This window comes from Penicillium brevicompactum (genome assembly GCF_028827555.1).
Source record: "Penicillium brevicompactum strain IBT 35665 chromosome Unknown utg000002l_segment0_segment0, whole genome shotgun sequence".
Classification (NCBI taxonomy): domain Eukaryota; kingdom Fungi; phylum Ascomycota; class Eurotiomycetes; order Eurotiales; family Aspergillaceae; genus Penicillium; species Penicillium brevicompactum.
This window is the reverse complement of record NW_026623205.1, coordinates 172,191-190,287: the sequence shown is the minus strand read 5'-3', so window position 1 is coordinate 190,287 and position 18,097 is coordinate 172,191. Positions and strand designations below refer to the sequence as shown.

At 50.1% G+C, this 18,097-nt stretch overlaps 6 protein-coding genes across 6 annotated transcripts; 4 read left to right on the top strand and 2 right to left on the bottom strand.

The window, feature by feature from the left end:
* Positions 1-1,278: 1,278 nt before the first annotated feature.
* On the top strand, positions 1,279-2,732 carry N7506_002844 (lipase family protein; the record flags this gene model as incomplete). The annotated part of the gene is made up of 4 exons (XM_056952139.1): positions 1,279-1,471; positions 1,521-1,626; positions 1,674-1,962; positions 2,028-2,732. The coding sequence occupies 4 exons, from the start codon at positions 1,279-1,281 to the stop codon at positions 2,730-2,732; spliced, it is 1,293 nt and encodes a 430-aa protein (XP_056813831.1).
* A 507-nt stretch (positions 2,733-3,239) lies between these two features.
* N7506_002843 (uncharacterized protein) lies at positions 3,240-3,648 on the bottom strand (the record flags this gene model as incomplete). The annotated part of the gene is made up of 3 exons (XM_056952138.1): positions 3,240-3,307; positions 3,356-3,453; positions 3,515-3,648. 3 exons carry the CDS (start codon positions 3,646-3,648, stop codon positions 3,240-3,242), a joined length of 300 nt encoding a protein of 99 aa, XP_056813830.1.
* Positions 3,649-4,306: 658 nt separating this feature from the next.
* On the bottom strand, positions 4,307-6,173 carry N7506_002842 (serine hydrolase domain-containing protein; the record flags this gene model as incomplete). The annotated part of the gene is made up of 3 exons (XM_056952137.1): positions 4,307-5,126; positions 5,192-5,495; positions 5,633-6,173. The coding sequence occupies 3 exons, from the start codon at positions 6,171-6,173 to the stop codon at positions 4,307-4,309; spliced, it is 1,665 nt and encodes a 554-aa protein (XP_056813829.1).
* A 1,504-nt stretch (positions 6,174-7,677) lies between these two features.
* N7506_002841 (uncharacterized protein) lies at positions 7,678-9,255 on the top strand (the record flags this gene model as incomplete). Its single annotated transcript, XM_056952136.1, has 1 exon — positions 7,678-9,255. One exon carries the CDS (start codon positions 7,678-7,680, stop codon positions 9,253-9,255), a length of 1,578 nt encoding a protein of 525 aa, XP_056813828.1.
* Positions 9,256-12,350: 3,095 nt separating this feature from the next.
* steA (sexual development transcription factor SteA) lies at positions 12,351-14,706 on the top strand (the record flags this gene model as incomplete). The annotated part of the gene is made up of 5 exons (XM_056952135.1): positions 12,351-12,474; positions 12,545-12,644; positions 12,698-14,218; positions 14,317-14,400; positions 14,460-14,706. 5 exons carry the CDS (start codon positions 12,351-12,353, stop codon positions 14,704-14,706), a joined length of 2,076 nt encoding a protein of 691 aa, XP_056813827.1.
* Positions 14,707-15,833: 1,127 nt separating this feature from the next.
* On the top strand, positions 15,834-17,900 carry N7506_002839 (putative sucrose transporter; the record flags this gene model as incomplete). The annotated part of the gene is made up of 4 exons (XM_056952134.1): positions 15,834-16,003; positions 16,094-16,133; positions 16,232-16,553; positions 16,606-17,900. 4 exons carry the CDS (start codon positions 15,834-15,836, stop codon positions 17,898-17,900), a joined length of 1,827 nt encoding a protein of 608 aa, XP_056813826.1.
* Between the last annotated feature and the right edge of the window lie 197 nt (positions 17,901-18,097).

Sequence of the window (18,097 nt, the reverse complement as noted above, 5' to 3'; positions counted from 1 at the left end):
TCGATGCGATTCGTTACGGCCAAGATGGGTACTCACTCTGTGGCATAGCAGGTCGAGCCCAGAATCCCCAATCTTCCAGTGGCGGTCGATGTTCAACGAGTTTGTCAATATCGAGGAACCCTATTCATTTAGACAAAGTCAGACTATCGCAGCGGAGCATTTCCTACTTACCAGCTGCCTGCAGTAGCATGCATGCCCGGTTTTGAAGGCCGGATAATCTTGGGATAGAGGCGATGCTCTTCTCAACCTCAATCTTGGTGGCTTCCTCGTTATATGAGTCCCTTTGATCTTGGTTTGCCACTGGAGGGGGTTTCATCGGTTGATATCTGGCTGGGTTGTAGCGCTGGTTTGGGATATTTCTGGCTGCTTCTTCCTCTATCCAGTCCCCTGGTTAACTGTCAGTGTGACTGAGTACTCCCAAGTCAGAAAAGACACAAACCGTATCGCTTAGCAAAAGCCCTCTGCCCACTTCTCACTTGCCCCAGAAAGGTATCATAGCCATGGATGCTTTCATCGGTCTCGTCATCGATCTGAATTCCAGAGTTCTCTTCCCTCTGCCAACTGCGCAGTGTTCGGATGATATTCTCCAGCTCTTCCTCGACGCCAGTCCAATATAGCGTCTCAACTTGCTGGTAAAGATGAGTCGAACCAGGTCCGACCTTTGTCCATGATCCGCTCTTTGAAGAACCACAGTGCCCGAAGCAGGACATTGTGGAAGATTCTTGTTTGTTTATCTGTAAAGTTCAAAAGACTAGGAAACTTGAAGGGGATTAAGCTCAGACATGAGATCAATATTTTTTAAAGGCTGCATCCACACAGGCATATCGCAAACTTCGTTGCCTAACTTGCAACATCTGGTTGAAAAGATGAGGCTGACGCCCGGGTGCAAGGTATGTACAGAGCAAACACTTCTGTCCAATCAAAAGTACGCCTGACAGTCTAGGCAAAACCCCCACCAATCATCACAGATCTCTGGATGAGCTATCTTTTTCAAGCGCGCTATCTAAATGCGCCCGTCGATCCGAGCTGAGCTGGGTTGAGCTGATTCGGGCGGAGCACCGTACCTGAATTGACGCAATCTCAAGATCTTTGTGGTCTTACTTACGGTTCCTCTGTAACATAAGTAATGATCCGCAAAGCAGGCGCAGTAAACCAGTGTCTATAAATGCGGTCAGACTGACAGGGCCGTCAACCCAGGCAAAACACATGATAACAACCCTGTCAGCAATACTTCCCACAATTCCACTGCGGCTTACAACTCGATTCTATCACTTCACAATGGCCCCATCACTCAACAGATTGCTCAAGCTAGCTGGAAGGAACCCAAAGTCGTCTCAATCTGCTTTGAAGGCTTCTGCGGCCCCTCCTTCGTCCGGGTTCACTTTCATCGACAACTCACAAGGTGCATCAGCGGCAGTGGCTGAGCTTTCTAGTGCATTGGGAGATATTTCTGATATCTTCAATCTCGATGGTAATTTTCACTCCGTCTCATTTTACTATCCACTAACTAACACATCCAGAGGAGCTTGAGCCCCAATTGCAACTACTAACCACGCAGCTCGACAACGAGGGGTCGCAATATTCCAACTCCCAGGTTAAGGATGAACAATGTCAACCTTGGTCATGGTAGGTCTTATTGACGCCTTATAATCAATGATAACTTACCTTTCCAGTACCCAACAGAAGGCTCGCTTGATTGCGATAGCCTGGAATTGTGCCGATCACTCATACAGCAAAACATTCAATGACCCTGCGCAAGCAACGCGAGTCTTCGAAAACTGCTTGTTGACTCAAGATTATGTGACTGCGCCGACCAGTGATGGAACTGTCAAAACTGTTGTATTCACTACAGTGTCACCGAAAGACTCCTCAAGCGACGTGGGGCCCATTCTTGTCATTGCCATTCGAGGCAGTGCAAGTAAAGTTGATCATATGGTGAATTCGAACGGGGATCCTCGGGATGTGAGAGGCTTTCTAGTACTGCTCAACCTTTCCCGGTCTCTTCTATGATTGAGCTAACTCTTCAGGACCCATCCCGCTTCCTCGAATCAGGCTCCAAGCGCAGTATCCAAGCCCATTCCGGCTTCTTAGGATGCACTGCAGCTTTGGACTCCATTGTCTCGAGAAGAATACAAAAATACAAGCAGAGCGGGGCGGGTAGCCAAGTTCTGTTTACCGGTCACTCTGCAGGAGGGGCAGTGGCTTCGTTGCTTTTTCTGAGAAGCCTCTCCACCTCCACGGACGACTCCCCATGCTTCTCGTGCATAACATTCGGAGCACCCCCAACAGTCTCCCCTCCCGTCAATCTCGATCATATTTCATCGTCCGGTGGCGGGGTGTGTTTGAATATCATAAATGAGTTTGATCCTGTCACTCGAGCCGACAAGCCATACATACTCAGCCTGGTGAACTTGATCAAAAGGATGTACCACCAACCCCCTATCTCCGATCCATCCATCGATGCACAAGCTCCATGTCTATCTATAGACTCTGAACCAGGGGAGATTTCGTGGCCTCTTCCTCGAGCTGTTCTCTTCCATGTCGGGCCAAGGATTCTACTGCGAAAAAGGCTGGTGGGAGATGAAATTGAGCTTCAGGCAGCAGAGATATCTCAGTCTGAATTTGAGAAGCTACTCTTCTGTGGGGCTGCCGTGCACAAAAGGGTGGATTATGGTGCTAGGGTAGATGCACTAGTTAATGGTCGTTTCAACGGTGCTGAGAGATGGGGTTGATAGAATTGTTGATGTTTATCACTTGGTGTCGAGAGGATGAGACCAGAGATCTATCTGAATGTCATGTATTATGCAAAACCCCAGGAGAGAAAGGGCGAGAGAGGGAGCTTTGGATCTATAACCTTGGACGGAGCCTGACCAATCTGGCAGCGACAGGCTCCAATACTTCCGAGGTTGAAATTCCCATCCTCACCTGGGCAAGTAGGTCCATTACTTTCAATAATTCTCATCTGGTTGCGTCGCAATTACATACATAGATGCTCCCTACAAATTCCTATGCGTCGGTTGTTTCAACGCGGGTCATTATGACATCACACATGGACCGGGGCTCCTTCGCCCACATACGAGCTGGAGAAAATCAAGAGGATGAAGCCCTGTCAGGATTTTCAATTTTACATATTATCGCTGAGTATACACAGTTGTTTCCGATGTCCGAGGATAGTTTCGTCACTTTACAGAATTTCCGGTGCAATTCACAGGGGCGGCTGGTATAGACATCGAACCCGGTCACTCTCCCAGCTGTTCGGGGTGTGCTTGGAGTCCACGATCGGCACTTAAATCAGATAGGAAGCCTCCTGGTACGTGTGTAAGTATATGCACTTAAGCCGATCGGGTAAGCCTACTCTGATCCACTTCCTGGTTCGACCAGTGTTCGGTGTTCTTATGAAGATCATCAAGGGCGTGTTGATGTGCGAGCTCGGAACACATAGCGTGAGGTGATCTAGTCATCCCAGAGCGTTAACAAATTTTCAAATTCAACACAGCACAGAGCTCACACATACGGAGCAACATTTCGGTCCGTCAGCTCCTTGACATCATGCTGTGCTTTTTGTGGCTCGTCCATATGTCCAAGAGAGCTGCGGCGTTTCGCGAAGTTGGGGTCCAGAGGGTTGTGGTCGATAGTTGTGGTAACCATTTTGAAGATGTAGCTCAGAAAATGAATATGGGAATATTCTGGTGAAATAGTAGAATCAATTAAGAAGAGAGGTATGAAGTGGCTGGATTTATGTGACAGCGGATGCGGGGACCGTTTGACCCTTCGCCATGTCATAAGTTGGGCGTGGCAAACTTATGATATAAACACTTAGCTAGCCGCCTATCACAGGCTTTTGGATCCTGTCTCTGAACCAGATCAACGTCAGAACATCTAGATTGGTACACTCACGTTCGGGAACGAACCTTGTTGATAGTTGGCTCTCAAATCCACAGGGGGTACAAGACAAACTATCGATACTACAATGATATGAACTCACTGGGTGTCATATGAGATTAAAATGGCTTTACATTGGTCAGTCTGTTTATCGGACACTACGAATGTTCCAAGATTTTGTTAATGTGTCCGGTAAACTCATCGAGTTTCCAATTTAGCAACCCAGAATACTTCGGCTGGTATAATAAATAATCTATGATATTATGCGGTAATAACAAGTTGTCGGGTACAAGATGCTTCTTTGCGGTCATGACCGGTCAACGCGAAACTGAACGCAGCAGAAAGAAAAGTGCAGTGGAAAAGACATCAGATGATATCAACCAAGCTTCGTCAATCAGCAGCATAGGTCCCAGTAGTGATGAAGCTAATGGATCCGCTTGAAAACAGCTCCCGTCACCGGATATTGAATGCTGACCAGCTTTCCGTCGACCAAATCAAAGATCAACTCATCAAAGGGACCTGCAAAGTCGATATTCATCCATGTAAATTGGTTATCGAACAGGCCACCCTTGCCGCCTTCAACAGCAGCACGAGGCTTCAGCGGGAGATCCGGCAACACCATGCGATGTGCGAGACTCTGAGCACCCTTAACTCTGTACAGCGAAGACAAAGAGGTGGAAATGGAGCTCAACCCAGTCGGGTAAACGCGCGTGTATGGGCTGTCGACATAGCTAGTGCCATTAACCCACATGGATTTCAAACCCAGTCCAGGTCGGCCTTTGTCGAGGGTCAAGGTAAGATTTGTGCTCGGTGTACGCTTGTCTACAAAGGTACCAACAAGGTTGCGCTTGGCATTTTCTGCTGCGGCATGTTCAGCGGCAGGGATGAATGTCTCGCCCACGGCGTTGCGCAGTGGCCAGCGGGCGGGTGTGGCTGTTCCGCCGGCGACCAGGATGGAGAATCCAATGCCTTGGTCTGGTGAAAGTGCGAAGATAGCTGTGTAATCGCCATTTCCGCCGGCCTTGGTGTAGAGGTCTGAAATGCGTGTGCGGTTCGAGCCGGGTGTGACTGGTATCTCAAGGCGCGTTATCTCCCAAGGGGCTCCGACGAGCTCAACTAAGCTACCGGTTCCACTGCGAGGCTTCATCCACTCGGAGGTTGTGGCTTGGGAAAGGATCTCGGAGTTGAGGATTGCAAGGCCCGCGGTGCGAAGGTCTGCATTGTTAGAGTGCATGCCGCCAGTACTGTGTATCGTCAGTATTGTGTCGGTGGGTTATGGAACAGAGGTGTGAGAAAAGAGGGCACTTACGAGGCGACTATCTCGGCGTCCAATCCCCATGATGATGAGTTGTCAATGGTGGAGCGATCAACGACGTTAATATCTGATCCTTTGGGCGCCTTTGTTGACGAGTTCTCCATGCCCAAGGGATCGAACAATATTTCCTGGATTGCTTCTGTGAATGTCTTCCCTGAAATCCGGGCTAGAAGTTGTCCCAGGATAGCAAAGCCGCCGTCGGAGTATACAGCATTTCGCCATGGAGAAATGACGGGGGGGCTTCTCGTCGCGGAAGTACTTGAAAAGGTCTGAGTACGACTGTCAGGTAATGCCCAAGCTAGGTGGAAGGTAAGGATCTTGCTTCACTCACCTTGAGGATCAAACAGACTTGGGTTTTTGGGATCTTGGAACTTTTGCAAGAAGTCTAGTGGGAGTCAATTGTGCACTTTCAAAGTTGATAATCACCTCACATACCTGCAGCGCCCCCGGATCCAGCCTGCTGGGATGCCAATGCCCCGACAGTGATGTCTTCCCAGCGGATTCTTTGTAATGGGTTGCTGGATGAGTTTCCAGCAAGCTCAGGGAGGTGCTTTGTAACTGGGTCGCTGAAGATCTCTATGCCTGCTTTGGCAATGATAGCATAGACAGTGAAAAGCTTTGTGACACTCCCAATACGGGAGACGGTCTTGTCATCAAACACCCCGGTTGTCAAAGCCTTCTTGGCGTCTTCGCCAACGTGTGAATATCTATAGATGGAGCGATTGGTAGCTGCCGAAAAGACATCAATGGAAAATGTCAGGTCTGTCCGGTTAAGCTTGCCGGCTGAGAAGAGATCATCGACGAGACCAGGGAATTTCGTTTTGGCATTTCCGATTGAAGTGGAGTTGGAAGGGTCGAAATTGCTGAGGAATGATGGGCCAAGGAGTGGGACTTCATCCGTTGCGATAATATGGGCGGTTGCCGAAGTAGCTGCGAAGCCTAGCATAGACCCGATTAGGGCCTTTTCCAAAAGCATTGTGGTGTTGGTAAAGGGTGTATCTGGGCTGTGATCGAAACTGATTGCTTTCAACTCTCAAGGAGAATTGGAGCTCTTATAGCTTTGGCCATCAAGGCTGTGAGCTGTGAGCTGTGTGTATGGAACCTTGGAAGCTCAAGATTGCCCAGATGTACAACGCGAAATATACGTAGGCCAAGCAATCAAGGATGCCCTGTACGGATATTTGTGGCGCTATGCGGCAATGTAGCGAGATGCTATAATAAGAGACGTCGATCCATCCATAGGATTGAACTTGGATAAGCACTGGGGTACATAATTCTCATGGCAGGCCAACTTTTCATTTGGTGAGGTTGTGCTTGGCGCAACTTTGTTTTGGCCCCCGAACGCGGGAGCGCAACATGCATCCCAAAGCGGAAGAGGCTGTACACAATTCCGCTGCAGCTCGCACGTCTTGCTCGTATCGGCCCATGCTTTGAGATGTCATCGAGCATACGATCACTGGGCATGTATCTTCCGAGAGTTGGCGTATGAAGATCTTGTCAAGTGCTGGTCTTGGTTCTGCCCGATCCCGATACTCGCAAGGCTGATGCCCGACCGCCCGGATAGTGTTTGGATCCCCCAAGGTTGAATACCTCGCTTACTTCCAACCGCATGAGAGTTCCCACGTTTTCCAGGGAGATCTCACAAACTCTGGGAATCAATTGGACAACTGCCGACTGGCAAGGATGTCTCATTGTTCAAAAGGCGGTCTTGATACTGCCCAAATGGCCGCAACATATATTTAACACCATCTTCGTCAATCCACCACAAATGCTGGGTATAATGTTGAAAAATGCTTCAATCTTGATAGTTTCCAAGTTTGAATATTTCACCTGCAAGGTTTCGCAACATCGATGGATTTGACCCAGCCACATGGGCAGACAAATTACCGGAATGGTGCACTCTGGGCAAATAAGGCCAAAAGAAGCATTGTCTTGGCTTCAAAAGCCGAGCTTTGCTGACCCCACAACAACACGATTATGATCTTCCAAGATTACTAAGTCAAATTGGAACCTTATGGGAAGCGTGGTAGATTATGTATCGATAAAGGGGACTGCTAATCACTGGCACAGCTGGTCGAGACGGTCCAGATCATCACACCGGAGAGTTCAACAAGCGGATTCAACTTGATCTTGGGGAAACAGGACGCACATCATTTCAATGTGGGGTACAGACGTCGGAGATTGTTCAGAGTGCGACATCATAGACCAACCACGTTTTGAGATATCGACCTCAGGGCCCAGACTAGTCCCAATCCGGTTATTGTCTGGAGAACCGGGCCTGAGGTGGAGGATCACTCTCAACATACGGAAAACTTTTCTTCTGACTTCCAAGAGCCTTCATTTTCACACTCCCAGAGCTTTCCTGAAATGTCACTCAAAGCACTGTGTTGTGCCTGCCATCTCAGTGCCGAAAAGTGATATCATAGCTCAACTCTGGTACGCTCGGGACGACTCACGGTGACCTCAGCGAGAACTCCGACATGGTGTTTGCACGTGGTGATGTCTCCGGCCATGACGACCAGACAATAGGTAAAGTGATTCCCGCATATGGCAAAAATCTATATGTTGACAGTATCACAGACCATCTTGATCCGAGCAAGAATGTAACGATTGTCGGCTGGGATGGCCTCGAGGACCCGGGAAACCCATACAATTGGTCCCTGAAGCAGAAATGGATACTCACAGCGCTCGCTGTCTTCACCACTTTCATTACTATGATGAACGGGACGATCATCACTGTAGCCCACGAGGCGATTAATGAGCAGTTCAATATTTCCGATGCCAACTTCCCCCATTCCTACTGGCCCGTCACATCCTGGGCGGTTGGTGGAGCCTGCTTCTCGCTCTTAGTTCTTCCGCTAATGGAAGACTTTGGTGTGCGATGGGTATTCCTAGGCACATATCTCATCTTCCTCTGTTTCGTGGTCCCTCAGGCAGTCGCCCAGAACTTCGCCACGCTCATCGTAACACGATTCTTCGCCGGAGGATGTGTTTCCATCCTGGCGAATACCTCTGCCACCGTCATTGGTAATCTGTGGGACACCGAGAAATCCCGAAATGTCCCAGTCAGTCTGTACATCGTCACCTACCTAGCTGGCAGCAGTATTGGGCCTGTCATTGGCGCTGCCATTTACCAAGCTCTCTCATGGAGGTGGATAGGCTATCTCCAACTGATATGGTATGGGGCCTTCTTCCCGATGTACTTCTTTCTGTTCAAGGAATGTCGCGGAATCGCAATCTTGGGCAAGCGCGCCAAGGCTCTGCGCAAAGAGGGCAAGAATGCTTTCACGCAGCACGAGATAGATACACAAGACCAGTCGATGCTGAAAATTGTAGGCCGCAGCGCCAGCAGGCCGCTCGTCTTATTCTTCACTGAGTCTGTGGTATTCGTATCGACGCTCTGGTCCGCATTCACCGTTGGAACCCTCTACCTCTTCACACAATCGGTCGAGCAAGTTTTCGCAGACCTGTACGGCTGGTCTCCATCCCAAGCCGGCTACGTCCAATCAGCAATCGTCATCGGAGAGTGTCTTGGATGGGTGGCTACCTTGTTCTCAGGGAAGCTGTACTTCGACTCGGCATCTCGCAACACCGAAATTCCCGGCACCCCTATCCCAGAAGCACGATTGTATCTCGCGATAGTGGGTGGAGTCACTGGGATAGCCGGCGGTATGTTCACGTACGCGTGGACCTCGTATTCTTATTTTCCTTGGATCGCGCCAGCCATCGGTCTCGCCATGGTGGGAGCTGGTAGTGTGATCGTGGTTACCGGAATCTCGGACTATGTTGTGGATGCGTATGCCAAGTACGCCGGTAGTGCTATCGGTATCATTGCCACCGGTGAGAACACACTGGCGGCGTTTTTGCCTCTAGCTACAATGAGCATGTACTCCCATCTTGGCCCTCAGTGGGCCAGTACTTTATTAGCGTTCATTGCGTTGGTTCTCTCGTTTGCGCCAATCTTGGTGCTTATCTGGGGCAAGGATATCCGAGCTCGGAGTCCGTTCATGAAGGAAGCGATGGTGGAGAAGAGAAGGAAGAGTATCGACTCTGTTTGACAGCGTCCGAATGGCTACTCACAATACAAAAGTTCAAATTCCCTTGGAATGGCGCAAAGTTTACACAATACTCGCTAATTGCTCTGTGCATGTCAAGTTCGACATATGTATGCTTTTGTTTGAGATGTACACCAAAAGTCAAACCTTCTCGGGGGAGGGCAGGTCCCTTGGCAACTCGGCGATAAAACCTGGAAGACTACGTTTCGGATATTCTAAGCACAGAAGCAAATCGAATACTTGCACGTCATTCTCGACTCCAAAAGCCCCTGCATGAACACGATCATAACAACCGAGTGGATTCGAAACACCCTAAGACTGATCTTTGAAAATAGCACATCGGCATTGTTTACCCGACAACACATCTGAGGGGCAATCAAAATAGTGGAACTCAATTGTACAAACAGTGAAGAATATAGTTTGGATCCAGGGGAACCTTGGAAGTGTGTGAGTGAGCTCTAAAAACAAGCCCCGGAGATATTCCAGATTGCGGTTTAGAACGGGCAGGGCGCCACTAGCTCGAACCAAACTTCCCCCTTTTACGGTTCAACAGACTCCACGTTCTGCAAAACTCCAAAGCTGTCGGGTTAAATGGCTATACCACACAGTAGCTTGGGATTTTCCGGGAGGATCATGCCCCCTTTTACCAAGGTTCAACAGAGTGGCCCCCGAAAAGCGTAATGACAAATACAAACAATGATGCGGCTCACTATACGGAATACGGAGTACTACGAGTAGATTTTAGGAATAATAGCCGAAATAATCCCGATTCCAGGATAGGGGAACACAATGATGGAGCCGACCCTCTTGCTTGATACAGTATGTACTTTGTAGACTGACCGTCGTGCTTCTTTTCCGCATGAGGCTCACTGCAGAAAAGTCAAAAGTCTAGGTAGCAACGGAGCACGGCACTAGAGAGCAACGTCCCCACGTTTCTCGAAACGGCTAACTCAGCGAACTTCTAGATCGTTTCAGGAGGGACGATCAAACGTGCTGGCATCGCAGGATGCCCTGTGCAACGGGTTGATGAGCAGATTCTTTCGCTCCATCAGGACTAGACGGTCGTATCTGTTGAGAATCTGCGCTGATTTTCCAGGAGGTGGGAGACCCTGGTCACAGTTGAAACCTCCAGCGAGAGTCTATATCGCAGAGATTACAAAGTGAGGTTTTGCGAGCAACGTTCAACGCTCGATCGGGTAGGGCTCCGCGACACTAGGTCATTGTTTCTCCATCCACTCTAAGAATACCCTCCTGTTCCTTGTCTTGTTGAATCTGAAGCATGACCGACGGCGTTCTGGGGCGAGCTAGGTGAACTTTATCGCGATCCGTTTGAGGTTTCTGTGTCGGAGATTGAGACATCTTGATACAATGGATCTGACGAAAGCTCAGAATAGCATCATGGTACCATCATCGTGCTTATGGTGGTCAATGCCAGATACGATTTCCGCGGTGCATCTCGGAGGGGTTCGGGTGAAGCTCATGATCTCATCCTCAGGTGAAAAAAACTCTGAGCCGTAGATGAGATCCATACGAGAATGGATACGATAATGACAATCCTCGGCGGAGTCTCCACTTAACACATGATTCAGTTGGGTTATAGCCAATGCCAAGCTTCGGATTTTGCCCTGTCGTCCCAGCCTCTCGCTCGTGGGCACGTTACGGCCGGTACGGAGTACACATGGAGTCTGGACTTTCAGTCAACCTCCGACTTATTGATAAAAGCGAACTTTGGAAAAAGTGGACCGCAAATCAGGTACGGAGCACGAAAATAAGTACGGAATACTTTTGCGTTATACTCCGTACACCGTAGAAACAGAAGGGCACAAATATCGGGTGGCCTTGTTTTTGCGTCGCCATGTGCTGTTAGCGTCGCAGCTGTCACCTGATGTATCCATTCTTTTGGCATCAGATATGTTCCATCTGATGTGTCTATTGTTCAAAGAGATCAGTCGGAAATGCCGGAAGCGAGACGATCTCAAAGCCACAGCCGTTTATACACCGGGCTCGGAGAAAATATCAGGGGGAAAAGAATATCAGAGTGGGACGGTTTCAGTGGCTGCATGTAAGCGCCCACTGCGACTCTGAAACGAGAAGGCGGGTGCTTCAGGTCCCAGCGCCAGTTTGATGAGCCTTGGCTTGGAATCCACTCCCCGTTGGACTCCAAGTCGAATCCCTGTCTAGATGCACTAGGTCCACTAAAAGGGGTAGGTGATATGATTATCACTTGAGCGTTATGCAGTCTGGTCACCAGGCGTTAGACGAATCATGGTAGGAGGAAATGGGGTGAAGAAGCCAGCGAAAACCAGTCGGAGTAAGGGGTTGCTCTTTTTCTTGTCATTGAATAGACAATGCGATTCTATTGAGATGAGTAAAATGTACAAGTGTACGACGTAGAAGCTGAAAGATCTAAATTTGATCCAAAAAGTCAACAATGACCAAAAGTCTCGGGCGATTCCCGGGTCATCCGTTTGGTCTGGTACCTGACGAACAAGAGACACAGTACCGTGGGTAAATTACCACTAAATACCCCAAGTTACCACTCATCTCCCACCATTTCGGCTTAGAACCTCCACTGTGACTAAGGAGATTTCCAAAATAACCAAAATTACGTAAATTACCAAAGTGACATACTAGTCCATGACCGGTCAGGGTCACCTTCGGTCTCTCTCAGGTCAAGGCGCTTCATTCTTATTATTAGACTGACGTTCTTCTTCCCCCTTCTTCTTCACACATCTGACACTTCTTCTTCACTTTCGTTTCCGCTGCGCGCGAATATACCTTGAGGTCTTACCGGCTGGTCCAGTTCAATCTCTTTACAATCTCTCTTTTCTTTCCATAGAGGCTGGTTCCTCTTGTCTCAACCTCGGATTCTTTTATAACTGGCTTTCCGCACTTCTGACTGGTTAAATCCTCGTTCCGATCTTGTGTTCCCGATTCAGCTGGTGAGTGATTGTCTCCCGAGGTCTCGCAGTGTCTCAGGGTCGCAGTGCGCTCTCTTGATTGGGTTCAGCTCGTCTCTTTGTTTGCGCCTGCGTTATCAACCCCGTCGGTTCCCGCTGACCATGGATCTCTCGAAGTTAGTGCGCAAAATATAAACAATGTATCCTCATCATGGTGCCCCCATGGCACCGCCCCAAAAACCGGAAACCTTCATGCTTTCGACCGAGGCACAACAAAGCCTCCCACACGACGCGCAAGTCGCACTCCAACAAGTGGATAATCGTACGTCCTGAGGTTCCCTGCATGCACGTGTGCAATAAATGCGCAACGCAGCGTATTGACTTGAAACCAGTGAAATATTTCTTGCTATCAGCTCCAGTTGATTGGCAACCGGATCAGCTTATCCGGCGCTTCTTGCTTCCCACGGGCGACTATGTCTCTTGTGTTCTCTGGTTGGTCTGATTGTTGGAGGTGTTGGGAGCAACTTGACTGATCATTTCAACAGGAGCAACCTTTTCCACATCTCCGGTACCGATATTGTCCGATGTCTCGCATTCCGATTCCAGGCCTTTGGACGTCCCGTGAAGAACTCGAAGAAGTTTGAGGAGGGCATTTTCTCGGATCTGCGCAACCTCAAGGCCGGCACTGACGCGACACTGGAGGAGCCGAAGAGCGGGTTCCTGGACTTTTTGTACAAGAATAACTGCATTCGAACTCAGAAGAAGCAGAAGGTGTTTTTCTGGTACAGCGTGCCGCACGATCGCCTGTTCCTGGATGCACTGGAGCGCGATCTGAAGCGCGAAAAGATGAACCAGGAAGCCACCACGGTCGCAGTCAGTGAACCGGCCATGTCATTCGAATTTGACTCCTCTCAGTCTCTGTATGAGCAACTGACCAAGTCTCAACAAGCAAACTCCTCATCGTTTGCTGCTCACGCAAGTACGACATATGGTCAGCCCAACTCCCCCGTGGTTCGGACCGTTGACGCAATGCCTCCCCCCGCAGATGGCTCCCCGGCGATTCCTCTGCTTCAGGACGACACTACACACCCCATGTACAGTCACCCGCAAGCAGCGCCCTTGTCGAACAATCTAGTCCAGAGCATCATTAAGCGTGAGCAGGACTATGGCCCTATTCAGTACGATCGCAACGGAATGCCTCTTCCCCGCGCCCACCAGCGCCATTCTTCCATGCCGACCTTCTACGAATACTCCCCCGCGCCATCCTTTGTGTCCTCCCACTACGAGGATTACAGCAACCGCGGTCTCTCGTTCGAGCCCGTCACCCCGCCGCAACACTCAGTAGGAATGGGCGCGGAGCCTGCCTATATCGCCAACGAGGACACTGGACTCTACACCGCGATCCCGGACATTTCAAACGGACCCGCCTACCAACCTATGATGCAGCTCCCGCCTTCGAATTTGGCAGGTGCTCACTACCAGCCTGCGCCTCGGTCTTTTTCGTCTCACCCATATCCGGTCATTGAGGGATCTCCCACATACAAGCAACGCAGGCGCAGGTCCTCGATCCCGCCTAACAGCGGAAACGTCGCCCCCACCGCAGCTCACTCTCATTCCACCACACCGGTACCTCAGCCCATGTCGTATGCTGCTCATCGCCCGAGCGATCTGCGTCGTTCAGTCTCTAGCTCGGTTGCCCCAGTTGCAGAGGGAGACGAGAACCAAGATCTCGCGCGCACTTACCCAAGTGCCATGCTGCCTCGGAAGGATCTCCTTCAAGAGATGTCCCGTCACAGCACACCGCTGCAGAGCCTGGACCAGAGCACTCATCAACACTCTAGCTCTTTGGTGAGCCAGGGCGACGATTTGACAGCGCTTCCCACCAGTGGCGCTCTAGAGACTGCGGTTCAGAACACTTCGGGGCGGTCTGAGCGTTCAGCGCCCGGTCCCACTCGCCGAGCTAGAAGTGCGACAATGATGGAGTTGGGACCCTACCCCCACAAGTCTCACTCCTGCCCAATCCCATCCTGTGGCAGACTTTTCAAGAGATTAGAGCATCTCAAAAGGTACGCTCACTTAATTTCTGCACCCACCCCCTGTGGGGCCGATCTGCACCGTGCGCTGCAAGATCGTTTCGATAGCCGCCGACTAACCTCCTGATTAGACACGTGAGAACACACACCCAAGAACGCCCATACCCTTGCCCATATTGCAGCAAAGCCTTCTCTCGGTCCGACAACCTTGCACAGTAAGTGATAATCTATCTCCGCCCACGTTCACCGTCGAGCGAATACTAATATCAACCAGACACCGTCGGATCCACGAAGCTCAGCAGGATGGCCAGTCCATCGTTCCGCTTGACGACGACCTGGAAAATGATGAAAATGATTATGACTCCTCTAGAGAGGACATGTCCCCACCAGAGCCCGCTCACGCCATGATCAACATGACGAACATGACCACCATGCCGACTCCTATGAGCATGCCATCTTCCATGTCTGGCATGGTAGCCCCACACATGATCGCACCTCAGCTCTTGCAGCAGCACATGTGAGAAGATCTCCGATCACGATGTGTCGACCACATCATGGGCTCTCTTGCTCATGTCCTCACTGCGGGGAAGTCTTCAGTGAAATGTCTGTCTGAATGTCTTTCCATCTCTTTCTAATCGGAGTCTTCGAGGCGCACTCGGGCGTCTCCGTTTCGGGGTTTATATCGCCTCCTGTTTAATGCATATTTTTTCCTTCCATTGTGGGGCTCGCACATACCGCGATATATCGCGGACAGCCCGCTTTGCTTCGTGTTGACATGCTTTTTGGCTTTTTTTGTTTATTTTGGGTTTCTGGGGCTGTGTCTATACACAGTGTATTTTTTTTGTCGGCTGCCCTTGCACAAGTTGGGTTGCTCTGGCAGTCAATCACTACATGCTGCCTGGCGGGTACGGGCACGACTAACGCTACCTACTATCATTTGGATTGATTGGGGAAAAGAAAGGTTCGGGGGTTGCTGCTGATGGATCATCCGGCATTGTCCATGGAGAGCGGCTGGAATGGGGGGATTTATTTTGTACGCCTTTATATCATACTATATAGACAGGGAGATTTGTAACGAACTTGAATTGGAATTTAAAAAACAATCGAAAAGATACCACAAAACCCCTTGGAATAAGCACTTAGAGACGCCTAGAAGACGCTTGAGCAGAGAGTCGGAGCAAAGATGGAGCAACCGGGATACCTTTGAGCGATGGTACAATATCACGTGTCGCTGACGTTGAGCTGGGACCTGCAGCCGTAGCAGATCGCCAATTCGACACACTTGCCCAGGTGGTCAGGCGGCCCTATATCTCGTCAAATATAGAAGTACCCCGTATCTGGCCATTTGTGTGGCCCGCAAGTCGTGAGCGCCTAGTCCCATAACCCCCCAGGACTTCTGACACCTCATTTCCCCACATCCCGAATCAACAACATCATACTCAAAGCAGAAGGGTACAACAATCCGCCTTAACCCACTCTGGAAATCCGAGGCTTGAGTGATCTATAGCTTGATCCAAGGACTTGGCCTTTTGGCTCAGATTCAGGGTCGACCACCAATCCATCTATCATCAGTTTGATGACACTGGACCTAGCGGGTTCCACATCACCGCCCCTTGTTCCCGTCCGTTCTTGACCCTCCGAGTCTCCAATGGGACACACGGCTGACAAGCCTGATCCCATAGCTTCTCACGAGAGATCGCCTCTCATGGCTACCACTCGCACGGAAGATGAGCATGGGCATTCTGTTCGACCTCATTTGGTTACCGAATCGTCTAAAAGCATCTGGTACTTGCTTCTGTTGACTCTTTCTATTGGCGGGTGAGTCAATCTTCTACTCGATGATATTGTGGCTTCTGCCTCCTCCATTCTTTTGTATGGATAAATTTGTTAATGATTGCTTTTTAAAAGACTCCAGATCGTATGGTCCGTTGAACTTTCCAATGGCTCGGTAAGTCTATCCTGGACACCACTATACCTGGTTATCTGCTGCCATCTGTGCTCCCTTTCATCAAATTTCTGTGCTCTTTCTTACATATACATTTACAGCCCTTTCTCTTATCCCTCGGGATGAGCAAATCGCTTCTTGCCTTTGTCTGGATAGCTGGCCCTTTGACCGGCGGTCTGGTGCAGCCTTACATCGGCATCAGAAGCGACAACTGCCGTATGCCATGGGGGAAAAGGAAACCATTCATGGTCGCTGGTAGCGCCGCTACAGTTGTTGCATTGCTAGCACTGGCGTGGGTCAAAGAGATCGTGGGTGGTTTTCTATCGGTCTTCGGGGCTGATCCAGCTTCCGGAGGTGTCAAGGTCTCAATCAATATCGTGGCAACCATTCTCATGTATTGTCTCGATTTTGCCATCAATACGGGTGTGTATCTTTTGCAGACGCCATGGTCACTTAGCTGACAATGTTCCCACAGTGCAAGCTGCTATCAGAGCTTTCATAGTCGACAACTGTCCCGCTCATCAGCAGGAACTGGCAAATGCCTGGGCTAGTCGGATGACAGGCGTTGGCAATATTCTAGGCTACATATTCGGCTATATGGATCTTCCAAGGATTGTCCCGTTCCTAGGTAATACACAGTTCAAGGTTCTCTGTGTGCTCGCTTCGGTTTCGCTCAGTGCAACTATTGGGATCAGCTGTGCATACATCAAAGAACGAGACCCTCAGCTGGACCCGCCTGTGACGGATAAGCTGGGCGTCATTTCCTTCTTCCGGCAGATCATCAAGTCCATTCAGAATCTGCCGACACAAATTGCCCGGGTCTGCCAAGTGCAGATCGCAGCGTGGGTGGGCTGGTTCCCATTCCTGTTCTACTCAACCACCTACATCGGACAGCTCTACGTGAATCCAATCTTTGCGAGCAATCCCCACCTCTCCAAAGAAGAGGTTGATCAGGCCTGGGAAGATGCGACTCGCGTCGGAACATTTGCGCTCCTTATTTATGCGATTATCTCGTTTCTCGCAAATACATTGCTCCCTCTTTTCGTGGTCCCGACTTACGACCCCGTGCCGACAAATATCCCTCACCGGGTAAACATTGACGATGCGTCTGACGACGAAGACCCAGCCGCGAGGCGATTGTCATTCTCTAGCATGCCGACAGGCAATGCATCCGAGCCGCTTCTCGATGGAAACGGAGTGGCACAGGAAACTGAGGGGAAGCCGACTTGGCTCACTCGTCTGCAGATCCCAGGCTTGACGCTTCGCCAAGTTTGGTTCTTCTCTCATCTGCTCTTCGCGCTTTGCATGTTCAGCACTATCTTCATCTATTCACACCAGGCCGGCTCGGCGTTTGTCGGACTGATTGGTATCTCTTGGGCTGTTGCCCTGTGGGCGCCGTTTGCTCTGATTTCGGCCGAGGTGGCTAGAATTGATCCATCTCGACGACACCGTCAGGTGAGCCGAGCTCAAGCTGAGGATCATGATGAGCGCAGCAATCTCACTGGTGAGGATGTTGAGATCGGCCACACTAGAGATACTCACGAGGGTGGGGACGTCGCTCAGGCGGGTATCATTCTCGGTCTGCACAACATGGCAGTGTCTTTGCCCCAAATTCTGTCTAGTCTTGTATGCAGTGCTATATTTAAGGCTGCTCAAAAGCCCCGAGGAGAACCTTGGGATGACAGCGTGGGGTGGGTCTTGAGATTCGGCGGGTGCGCGGCTCTGGTCGCCGCCTGGTTGACGCGGAGGGTTTCCGATGGATCTAGATAGATGTTGAATAGAAGCAGGCTTGAAGAGCTTCTATAGATATCCAAGGGATATATGTGTGGGTCCATCCCATGCAGCTTTAGAGCTTGAATAATCCTTCGATATGGCGAAATGTGACCAGCCCCTTGAACTATTTTGGGCTCGTCAACGTTTCTTGGCAGTTGCGCGGCACTTCAGACGGCTGGTATGTAATCTATCGT